General features: G+C 43.9%; 2 protein-coding genes across 5 annotated transcripts; both read right to left on the bottom strand.

The window, feature by feature from the left end:
- Positions 1 to 1,297: 1,297 nt before the first annotated feature.
- On the bottom strand, positions 1,298 to 6,877 carry LOC109524715 (phosphoribosyltransferase domain-containing protein 1-like). 4 transcript variants are annotated; one of them, XM_019884763.1, is made up of 10 exons: positions 6,816 to 6,877; positions 6,590 to 6,731; positions 5,432 to 5,538; positions 5,138 to 5,321; positions 4,056 to 4,121; positions 3,222 to 3,239; positions 2,630 to 2,712; positions 2,389 to 2,435; positions 2,221 to 2,297; positions 1,298 to 1,413 (listed from the first exon to the last, which is right to left on the bottom strand). In XM_019884763.1, exons 2-10 carry the CDS (start codon positions 6,620 to 6,622, stop codon positions 1,366 to 1,368), a joined length of 663 nt encoding a protein of 220 aa, XP_019740322.1. In that variant the 5' UTR covers positions 6,623 to 6,731; positions 6,816 to 6,877; the 3' UTR covers positions 1,298 to 1,365. The 4 variants fall into 4 exon arrangements, with proteins under 4 accessions (XP_019740322.1, XP_019740323.1, XP_019740321.1 ...); XM_019884764.1 differs by having other exon boundaries at positions 6,590 to 6,690; positions 6,816 to 6,832; XM_019884762.1 differs by lacking the exon at positions 6,816 to 6,877 and having other exon boundaries at positions 6,590 to 6,786.
- Positions 6,878 to 7,015: 138 nt separating this feature from the next.
- On the bottom strand, positions 7,016 to 8,964 carry enkur (enkurin, TRPC channel interacting protein). The gene is made up of 5 exons (XM_019884760.1): positions 8,765 to 8,964; positions 8,462 to 8,607; positions 8,177 to 8,391; positions 7,753 to 7,899; positions 7,016 to 7,668 (listed from the first exon to the last, which is right to left on the bottom strand). Exons 1-5 carry the CDS (start codon positions 8,836 to 8,838, stop codon positions 7,498 to 7,500), a joined length of 753 nt encoding a protein of 250 aa, XP_019740319.1. The 5' UTR covers positions 8,839 to 8,964; the 3' UTR covers positions 7,016 to 7,497.
- Between the last annotated feature and the right edge of the window lie 1,973 nt (positions 8,965 to 10,937).

Genomic DNA, 10,937 nt, shown 5'->3' with positions numbered 1-10,937 from the left:
TCCCAAGTTTGGAACCAAAGAAGGAATGTAAAGATTTCCACAAATCGCCTCCCCTAATCTCTTTTGTTTGTGCTCGCTGGTGTTAGCCAACCAACAAGTCATCTGGCAGCTTGATTAATGCGCTGTTTTTTTTTTTTTGGTTTCAATTTTTATTGACCCGTAAGCCACAAAATAACAACAAATGAGCGAGCGCAATCGCTGCGATCCGAAGGGCAGGCTGGCCTCATTGCACGCTTTTTAGGTGATTAAGAATCACAAAGTGTACGGATGCCGCGCGCCAGTGCCTCTCAGTCGCCGCGGAGACTGAAACAAAACATTCTTCAGACATTTGAAGCGTGTTTGCATTCTTTTCATGTCCACTTAGGGTCCTCTTCTGAGGGGTTACGCACCCCCGCAAGAGGCGAAGCGACAACAAAAGGCTCCACAACGCCACACTTTGTTTGCTTAGAGAGGTCATTCCCCAACCATGTGCCACGGCTCTGAAAATTCCTTTTTTTTTTTTTTTTTTAAATTTCATTCTGTTCTGGATTCAAATTTTTAATTTAGACCCCTTTTTGAGAGGGGGTGTAAAAAGAATCACCTGAAATAAAGTGGTTGCATAAGTGTACACACCCTCTTAGCAGTGAGGAGGTAGCTGTGTTCAGAAAGACTCAGTCACATTCAAATGGAGTCAGCACAAGCGCAAACATTTAAAGTCCTTTTGATTTAACTCGGAATAAAATTCAGCTGTTGTACTCTAGTTGGCTTTTTTTTTTTCATTTTAGCAGAACACCGACTGCTATTTTGAACTGTTCATAATTCCTTTCACCTTTCAGCTGAAGAAAAAACACTCGCAAAGAATGATGTTGCCACGACCTTTGCTTTACTTACTTAGGTATGCTGTTTTTGTGTTTGGTTGTTTTTTTTCCCAAAAAAGAATGTTTTTGCCCATTGAATGTGTGTCCAAAATCGAAAACATGGACACGGAATTCTTTTGAAGCACAATACAACACTGTTGTTCAATGTGATCAGATTGGCAGGTGCCTGCTCATAACTGAACAAGCATATCATGTTTGTGTGAGTGTGTACGGCCGACACACACTGCGCCCACAGTGTGTGTGTGTGTGTGTGTGTGTGTTTTCCATGAGTCATAGCGGACCCTGGATGATGCCAACTTTAATAAACTCTCGCCATCTGCCACCAACGTCCTCGCCTGCTCCAGTTTTCCTTGCGCGTGTCAGTGTCTTTTGTGTCGGTCTCACACACACACACACACACACACACACACACACAGATAAAGTAAAGGCTGACAAGAACATTCAAAGATGGACAAATGTATATATTTTGTGGTTTGGAAACAGAATTTATTTCCATTGGGATGTTGAGTCAAACCTTGTACTTCTGCTTGCCGCTCTTGCTGATGACACAGATATGCTGAAAAGAGAAGAAGAAGGAAAAAAAAAAGGATGTCATCCCACATTAAAAAAAAAAAGCCACTTGAAAGCATCCCGCTTGGCAGGGGCGGGGTCACCTTTGACTGACAGTGACTCAAAAAAGCCGCAAACTCCGTAACATGTCATTTACAGGAAAATGACATAATTTACTAGAGGAGGCAACTCAACATGTCTGTTTGTCAGTGTGAGTTATAATCACGCTGGAGTTTTAAAACCATTACACGCATGGATATGAATTTCACTGAGTCTACCCGAATCATATTTCTTGGTTTTTAGAAGTAGAGCAGATAAGAGAGGATGCTTCAGCTGGACTGATAATGAAACCTGACATTCCACTGGTTAACCCTCCCTCGCGTGTGATAAACGCACCCTCCCGTTCCGAATAATGTGGAAGAGTCACACGCAAAGCAAACGCACACCGTCAGGCTTATTTGGAAAATATCAGTTTCACGTTACTCGTCTTTATGAATCGTTTTCTGATTTGAATTTACAATGATGTCAAAACATCTTTTCCAGTCGTTGCTGCTCCGTAGCCGCTTATGAATGAGGCTGAAGGGAAAATGACGGGATTACATAACAGATGCAGCTGTAACATTTTGCGTGTCAGGATAAAGGGAGGGAGGAAGGGGAAGAAACCTGCTAGGTGAGTTTAGGTTTCAGGGAAAGGCGAGTGGGTGGAGGAGGCGGGGGGGGGGTCATCACTCTTTGATTTACTCTCTTCCCTCCCTCTGCGTCTTTCATCCCTCACTTCCTCTCCGACCTTCAAAAGGACGGCGCGCGCGCTTACGTTCAGGTCGCGGAAGTACTCGTTGTAGTCCAAAGCGTAGCCCACCACGAAGCGGTTGGGGATTTCGAATCCCACATCTGCAGGGGGTGGGGTGGGGGACACGAGAGGTAGAGGGTTGTAAAGAAATCGGGCAAGGCTGGCGTGGACGTGTCGCTTTGTACTACTCACAATCCGTCAGGTTCTCGTCCATGTTGGGAGCCCTCTTCACCAGCAGGCTGTGATGTTACAAGTTAGCTTTTGAATACCAATCACTGTGTCCCAATACTTTTGTCTACACATTGTAAATGACAAGCAGACGACACGGGAGACGTCGACAGCGTCTTCCATCACAGCGTTGGCATTTCCTGCTGCGAGGGGGGAGGAGTGGGTGGACAAATGCACGAAAACGCCCGAGAGAGGCCCCACTCACCCCGCGACCTTGACCATCTTGGGTTGAAAGGTCTCCACATGCTTCCGAAGGGTCTTCATTGTCTTGCCGGTATCAACAATGGCCTTGGGGGGGACAGGGATTCAATTTAAGGACGTTTTAAAAAAATGTACAAAATAATCACACTGCTTTTCAGAAGCGAACACGAATCGGACTCTTTAACCCTTTGAGGGACAGCGGTGACTCCGGTGGACAGCTTATCAGGTGATCAGGTTACAGGGTGCGTGAAAGGGTTAAAGTCGATGCAGAGGTTTGTGTTTAAATCCATTCGACAGGTTTGAAGATAAGTGCTGACTAGTGTTGTATTAATTTGAGGAGATATTTTTCGACATTTAAATTTTCCAGATTTTTTTTTTTTTGGGGTGGGTTAGGTGATGTATTTATGCCCCGCTCATAACAAAACTTTCCTCACTGAACTGTGTGGAAGGGCGTCACCCTGTACCGTGTTCTTTTACAAGTGAAATTAAGATAAGAAAACCTTTATTAGTCTCACAATGGAGAAATTCCCCAAAATTAGGAATATTCAAAGAGAGGAGTGCACAAATAACGTGGACCAGGAGGGCAAACAACTCACCTCAACGATGAGCACGCTCTTGGCAACATGCAAAAAGAGGAAACAGGCTCACATTAGGCACATTTGCATTGTTTTTGCATACATGTGGAATGTTTGGGAAAAAAGAGGATCCATGGCAACGATGTGGAGAATCCCTTCTATTCTGACCAGTGGTGAACATCTGTGCGGACAATTTTTTTTTTTTTCCCGACGGCAGCGCTTCAAACGCGCCCTTGTTCCCCCAACGGGTTCTTTGTGAGTCCCGTCGTCGAGAACGGAGGGAACTCGGGGCGAGGTTGCCAAACGGTCTCGCATTTGACCACCGCTACGAAAAAGAGCGCGAAGAACAAGACGGGCGGGCACGTGTATGAAAAACCTTTTCGCTATGATGTCACATGTACGTCCAGGTGACAGAATATGGAATTTTCCACTTGAAAAACAATTTTAGCCTTGGTAGGTGAAATAAATGAAGTGTCTGTTGAAAAGATGATGTTACATGAGGTAAACTACTTGGAAAGGAAATGGAACGCTGGCCGTAAGATTTAATTTTGTCTTTGAGAGGCTGGCTAATTCGTTGACTTTTCTGTTGCTCAAATGAATGGCACAGACATTCTCACTGAAATGGAGCTATTTTTTTTCCAGGTTTCCAAATGGGTGCTCCTAAATGAGTTACTTATACAGAAAAAAAAATGAGACAAAAAAAAAACTAGTTGTGCAACTTAAGCGTCTTCCATTTGTACAAATTGGAATGTATCCCCAATAGTTCATTCAAACCAAAATGGCCCCCTTGCTGTTTAATTTTGAGTATGTATGAAGTGAGTCAAAAAACAAAAACAAACAAAAAAAACAAAACACCTTTCCGAGCAAGAAGGACAGGTCTCGGCTGCCGATGATGTGCAGATCCTCTGTCGATTGGTCATTCTGGACAAGAGAGGATAAGTAAATTTTTCATCAGGAAATGGAACTCGATTTGCAGCAACCTGTAAGCAGAAAGCAGAGAATCCACTGGGAAAGCATCACATGGCTTGTAATGTGGACGACATCACTGCCTCGGGTGGGGTGGGGATCGTCACATGAATCCGTGATGACCCGCAAGCTTGTAAAGTTACACGGCGGTCCGTCATTTTAAGATTACATCTGAAAGATCTCTGTTTGGAACGATAACAAGATATTTCCGGCATGTTTTCGCCTTTTAAAAACCTCACCGCTGTAATTCATTATCATCTCACGAGGGTCGTGGCAGTGCCAGCCAATTGCAGGACACACACAGGCTGTCATATTTTCGGCCGCATATTATTTTCGGCCACGTGACGTCACTTCCGGCGCCACTCCAACACACGTAGTTTCCAAATTCGAGAAAGACAATTCGCAGGTCTTCAATGGCTCATGTGGTGGTGGTGGGGGGGGGGGGGAATGCCCCCGGGGGGGGACAAAACGGGGTGAATTTGAACGGGCTTAATGTGAATTCTGAAACCACGTGCGGTCGAGTGACGTCAGGCAGCTGAAAAATGCGGCCTTCGGAAGACATGTCATAATCACACCTCAGGACAATTTAGAGTGCTCAGTTAGTTAGCCTACAACTGCTGTAATACTGTACTCCTCACATTTGAAAACTATCTACTCACACTAAGTACAGAGTGAGTTACTCCGCATGTAAACATTCCAGGTGTATTCCGGGTTGTGTTATTATCCTCCACACAAGGCTGGGCTCTCATGTTGTCATATGATGATGATGATGTGAGGCCTCGAGTATTTCCTGTGTCCTTGGGGTGTGCTGCCTGAACGTAGCCTCCCTCGGCCTCGTGAAAACATGAGAAACGCTGACATCGAGTGGCAGAGACATGACATGGCAATTGTTTGATTTTTTTTTTCATTTGCGGGTTTGGACACCCTACGGGCGAGGGCGTGAGTGAGTGTTATTGTGACGTTTCACGCACCAGGTAGCTCTTGAGTCGGATGAACTCCACGCGGGTCTCCAGGTACTTGTTGGAGTTGCATCCTAACACCTTGATGCACTCCATCAGGTCGGCGCAGAACTTGTAGCCACCCTTCAACACGCACAGCACCATAATGTCGTCATCCACAAAGTCGTCCACGATGTAGCGGGCCAGTCGTTCGGTTCTACGTGGCGGGGTAAGACGGATGACGTCAACCAGGTGAGGGAGACTTTTTTTTTTTTTTTTTTTTTTGCTGAATGAATGAATGTGTGCTGCTTGTGTTGCGGATCGCACCTGTTCATGACCACGCCGTGTGGAATGTAAACGCTGTCGATGTCGTCGTGGTAGTGCTCCGGGTAGGTGAACAAATCCAGACCGTATCCCGGCCAGTCGTCTTTGATCTGCGACGACAGGACGATCGTCAGTGCGTCAAGAAGCATTGACCTCCTTCTCCAAAATCAAACTGTCATATTTGTTCCATGAAATTGTAATCATGAATGCCCAACGGTTTTTTTCGCAACATTTCATCGCGTTTGTTTTGGCTGCCAGGTTAAGTGAGTAAGTGCATGTAAATGTACGATTTTTGTTTGTTTGTTTTTTTTTTTTTTTGGGGGGGGGCAATGAGATCTAAGCCTCTGTGTTACCCTGCCATCTAAACTCCCAAAGTCTATCACAATCTGTAGTGCTGGCCAATGCTACGTCACTTTTATTAGCAATTGTACCGTTTTTGTAATGCAAATTCACCAACTCGCTGGCCCACGATGGCGTCACAACGTTTCTGTCTTTTTATTGGTTAGTTAGAGGAAGTGACGTTTGACAAGCAAACTGTCTTTGTGGCTTTATAACATAGCTGATGATTCTGATTCTGATGAGCTTTCGGGGCGGGGGGCAGTGGGGGAGGACAACACGAAGTGACTTTTTTTAAATCTTTCGCCCAACAAATACACCATGTATGAAAAAAAATGAAATCAATACTAAAACTAATAGAATCTAAACCAAAACAAAGCATTTTCATTAAAAATAAACAAACAGTTTTTCATGTCCTGTAGCAATTTCAGTATTTTTACTGCACGAGGCTACGTTTGATTAAATGAAGCTCCTCCTCTCACTTCAACATATTTCACTGGCCCCAAGATGGCGGTAATATTTTCAAGTGAGATATGGCTTTCACCTGAGTACAAAAACTGCTCACAGATGTTTCTTTTTAATATCAGCAAAAAAAAAAAAAAAATCAAATCTACAAATGCTGAACGATGAAAATGTGAGATTTCCCTCTAGTGAAGATGAAAATATATGCAAACGTATGAGGACGTTGCTACTATTTTACTTCACCAATGACGTAAAAATAATATAACCAAAACACTTTAAACAGGTCTTACAATGTCATTAAAAGGAATTTGCAATACTTTTGTGGCCGCATCTGATCACGTGACCGTTTGCATTAGACATTACCACAATTCCTCTTTTCTTCCCGGCGAGCTCCATTTCAGAGGGGAGAATAGTCCTGCTGGCGGTCAGAGTTCACAGAAATATCCCAGCAGCAGTTGTGGTCTCTGGGTGAAAGCGTTCACACCCCCCAAAAAAGTTGCTTAGACTGATAAAAAGACAAGATGAAATGTGCACAAATGTTATCGTGAATGTGCCGTTTGCTTTAAGCGACAGAGATATGGCTACTCACCGCTTTTCCTGGTTTCTTGTCAAGAAGAGTAAAAACGGTGCAGTCTTTCCCGGGGCCACATGCGCTGTGCGATCACGCTTCAGTCATTTGTCTTTTTTTTTTCTCCATTCCACTCGTGGAGAATGCGAGAGGATAATGGACTTCATGTGACACCGTTCAGGCCCGCTGCTGCTGACCAATCAATACATTAAGACAGCAACTTTTGACAAATATTTTGTGCTTTATTGTCACGTAACAAAAGGAATGAATCAAATACATACACTTGGATGATTTACATTCATCTTGGGCCAAGGAGGAATTTAGTTTTTGAAGACATTTTGCAATATTATTTTTGCAGTACTATACTGAGGAGGTATGAAACATTTTTAGAGTAATTGTACTTTGCTGGTTGAAGCATTTCTTTTTCATGCAATGGAGTGAGTGAAGTTCTATTTTCCAGCAGGATGGACAACATTGACTAACACTGTGATATTTTTTAGACCTTCATGTCTTAAATGTCATTTTTACTTTCCACAGATGTTAGCAAAGTGGTTGTTACTTGGCAGAATGAACATAAAAACTACCAAAAGTTTTTAATCCAGTGGGTCTCAGGGAAATTTTGCTTTTCCTTGAAGTCCTCAATGACATGAAGCATTTCTGAAAGTGTACAAGGTGGGTGGTAAAGACAACTTAAGATGGAGGTCTATTTGGCAATGTAGATGGTCTTGAATCTCTCAAAAAGGCCGACGTCGCTCTCCAGCTGCTTGATCTCGGCCTCCAGTTGGTCCTTGCGATTCTTCCGCGTCAGAGTGTCCATGACCACTGGCAGACGGTTGTACTTGTTGTGCAGCTCGTCCAAGGTGGTCCTCAGGCTCTTCCCGGAAAAGAATACAACTTCAGAGATTTTTTTTTTTTTTTAAGATGTTGCTTTTTCAGCACAGAGTTACTCTGGAAGTACCTCCAGATTGGCTTGTCGTTCCTCTTCTGACAGCTGCCTCATGGCACCTTGTTCCATCTGCTCCTTCAGATACTTGTTGTACTCGTCCACAGATCTGTGTACTTCCTCGTTGCGATGCTGCAGGTACTCGGGCACTTTGCCGTAACTCTGAAAGCGGCCGAGACACAGATTATGGATCCCCATACTTCCAATTAACTTTATTTCTCCTACATCTTCATGGGCAGAGAGGGGAGGGGTTAGGAGTTACTCACAAGAGGAGGAGGAGGAGGAGGAAGGAGAGAGGGAGGGAGCAAGACAAATGAAACACTGTGTAAACTCTGTTGATGCCATATGCATCGTCCTCGAAACAAAATGGTGCAGGTGAAACAGATGAAAAGGTATGAAGGTCTCAGATGTTTGTCACACGGCTGTTTATAAGCTTTACCTTTTTGTTGACGTACTTGGGGACCAGTCCGGAATGTTCCAGGAGCTCCTTGTGGCCTCGACTGGTGTCAACAGACGCTACCAGCTGTTTCGTCGGGACGGGTGTGGTAGGCTTGATGAGGCTTCTCTTGCTGTGGAGGTCCATAGGTGGGTGTTCTGACCTCAAGGGGACAGCTGGTTTCTTTGTAGTGCACATGCGATGACAACGCTCTTTGACTGCGAGACAAAAGGGAGAGACAATCCGACCAAAAGTAATCAGACATTTATTGCTAGTTAGGCAACTCACTTTGGGGCAGTTTGGGCTCTTTGGAATGTTTCTTGAGGTATTTATCTGGAGATGGAGTGGCCACTTTTGCTGGTCCCATTGTTTTCATTGCATCCTTGAGCGTCTTGTCCTTCAGAATAAGCACTGGTCTAAACTTGGACTTGTACCTGAAGATACAGCACAGCAATAATACCAATTTCTTATCAAATCATCAGTGAAATCTTCCCGAATATAGTCAAATCGGGAACTAGAGAGAGAGCGCAATGTCTAAAAATGTACAGCTGACATACTTATGAGCTTAGCTTGTGTTTTTCTCAAACTTACTTTGGCTTTTCAGTGTGAACCTGATCAGGTAAATAATTGTAGATGCTCTCTTGGGGAAAAATCGTCTTAGCCATATTGAAAAGTAAAATGGTCGAGATGAAGCCGTTAAATGTCGTAAGTAATCCGTTAAATGTCGTAAATTAGCCGCGCTAACTAACGTTTGCTGGAAAGTTCTCAGAGGATTCTGCTTTGGCTTGTTGCTAGGCAACCTGCCTGGACCATGAGTTGCCTTCAGGTGCAGGCGTTAATTACTAAATCCTTAATATGATTGTATCGGATCGAGTTTTTTCAAACTGTTGGTATTTATAAGAGCATTCTAAAGGGAACACGCTGTATTAAACTTGGATTATAAATACAGTAGAAGTTTAACCTACGAATGACTAACGTATAGTCAAATTATTATTATTTGTCTCAGTAAGGATTTGTAACCATCCGATTACATCGTGACATCCTGAAAATAAGTCGTGAATGGAATTAAGATTTAAATTTAGTCATGACAATATTCATTGGCATGAAAGTGAAAATAGACAGACAAAGAAAGACAGTTAAAGTTTTTTAATTTACGTTTGTCAATGTTGGTGTTCAAAACATTAACAAATTTTACGTCAGGTCCTTTGGCGCTTGTTTCCATCCAGGAGTGCGTGTAGTTAATTTTGTTCCTCCCAAGGTACCGTAGTTGTTTTGAAATGGCAATATGGCGCCAACCTGAACAAAAAAATGTTTCTACTACGGAGTGTTCTAAAGTATAAATTGAGTCCCTACAAAAGCTACATTTGACGTGAGTATACATTTGCGAAGTTTATATTTTGATGCCACTTGGCGACAGTGGTAGAACATGTACGGACAGCGTCGCTCGCTAGACCTTAAAGACAAGCTAAAAGTACTGCAAATCCATCCATCCATTTTCAACACCGCTTATTATGAATAGAGTGGCGGTGGGGGTGCTGGACTGCTGACTTCGGGCGAAAGGTGGACAACACCCTCAACTGGTCGCCAGTAAGTCGCTGGGCATATATAGAGACGAACAACTCTGTGAACTCTTATTTCTTTGTTGTGAAATCAGGACAGCCAATTTTCACAACAGCGGAACTTCAAATATTTGGATGAATTGCCCAATTTAAAATGTAATCAGTCTGTTGCCTTGAAATTTTGAGCTCACGCAATTATTTATTTATTTTTTTGCAGTGTGCATGTATAAAAAAAAGTCATCTACGCGTCCAACCGCAGCCGAGTCGTGTCGGACGTCATCAACACCCTCTCAGAGCCCCAGCTGCTCCCCGGCCATCGACATCCTGAAATCGTCCAACCTGGAGAGATTCATCTATCACGTCTTGGGTGGCGACGGCCTGCTCGTCAGGAACTTGTTTGCGTGTTTAAACAAGGTGTGACAATTTAGCCTTTTCTTGGCATGATGCGACAGGAAGTACAGGCCGCCACGTGCTTGGAAGAAGACTGGCAGGCTGCCATCCAGAGTGTGCACACGCACGCTAGCGACGACCTTTTTGCTCATTCTGACAAATTTTCCGAGGATACTTTGGAACAGCTGAGGATGCTGCAGTGTGCTACCCCCAAACCGGAAAAGCGCAGGGATATGATGGAATGCCTCAAAGACAGAAACAGACGCGAACACACAGATTATGGTATGTTAGTAGAGCAAGTGGAGAGCGTGATCCAGGACTCCTTCCTGAAAGTAATGTAAACCTTTACCACGACCACTACAGGTTGGTTGTTGGCTCTCGGTAGACTGTGTACCTAATGTAGTGTCCAGTGAGAAGATAAAGTGAGCCTCATCCCAGTGGCACTTTGCTGTTTGGACAAATGTGAAACCAAGCGTTTACATAATGGAACGCAGGCAGGGAGTGTACACGGTGCTTGGGGGGTACATTTTTGCCCCCCTCAGCAAGAATCCTATCTATTTGCCTGTAGGGGGCTGCGGGGTGAGTCATTTAAAACCAGGTGCTGCCTCAGCAGCTGCTACCGGAGGACGCGGCAGGATGAAGTTTCACCCAAAGCAGGACTACTCATCACTGCACTTGTTCAACTCGAAAAGCTCATGCTGACTGATCTATTAGCTTTTTTTTTTTTTTTTTTTTTTTTAGGTCCACGTATTACGTTGACCAAGATGTAACTCAACAACCAAACAGCCTTTACAGTGCACGTGTCACATCCGCGA

Source organism: Hippocampus comes, unplaced genomic scaffold (genome assembly GCF_001891065.2).
Source record: "Hippocampus comes isolate QL1 unplaced genomic scaffold, H_comes_QL1_v1.1 scaffold501, whole genome shotgun sequence".
Classification (NCBI taxonomy): Eukaryota; Metazoa; Chordata; class Actinopteri; order Syngnathiformes; family Syngnathidae; genus Hippocampus; species Hippocampus comes.
Note: the sequence above shows the minus strand (reverse complement) of the source record. Positions and strands in the feature narration are given on the sequence as shown.

What these genes read in the sequence shown, in the direction of transcription:
- LOC109524715 (XM_019884761.1), bottom strand. Translation starts at nt 5,577, where the DNA reads ATGCTTCTTGACGCACTGACGATCGTCCTGTCGTCGCAGATCAAAGAC. An exon ending in TCCGACTCAAGAGCTACCTG is followed by an intron (nt 4,122 to 5,137) that starts GTGCGTGAAACG and finishes TCTCTTGTCCAG; the next exon opens with AATGACCAATCGACAGAGGA. An exon ending in AGTACTTCCGCGACCTGAAC is followed by an intron (nt 1,414 to 2,220) that starts GTAAGCGCGCGC and finishes TTCTCTTTTCAG; the next exon opens with CATATCTGTGTCATCAGCAA.
- enkur (XM_019884760.1), bottom strand. Translation starts at nt 8,838, where the DNA reads ATGGCTAAGACGATTTTTCCCCAAGAGAGCATCTACAATTATTTACCT. An exon ending in GTTCACACTGAAAAGCCAAA is followed by an intron (nt 8,608 to 8,764) that starts GTAAGTTTGAGA and finishes CTGTATCTTCAG; the next exon opens with GTACAAGTCCAAGTTTAGAC. An exon ending in CCAAGTACGTCAACAAAAAG is followed by an intron (nt 7,900 to 8,176) that starts GTAAAGCTTATA and finishes GGCCGCTTTCAG; the next exon opens with AGTTACGGCAAAGTGCCCGA.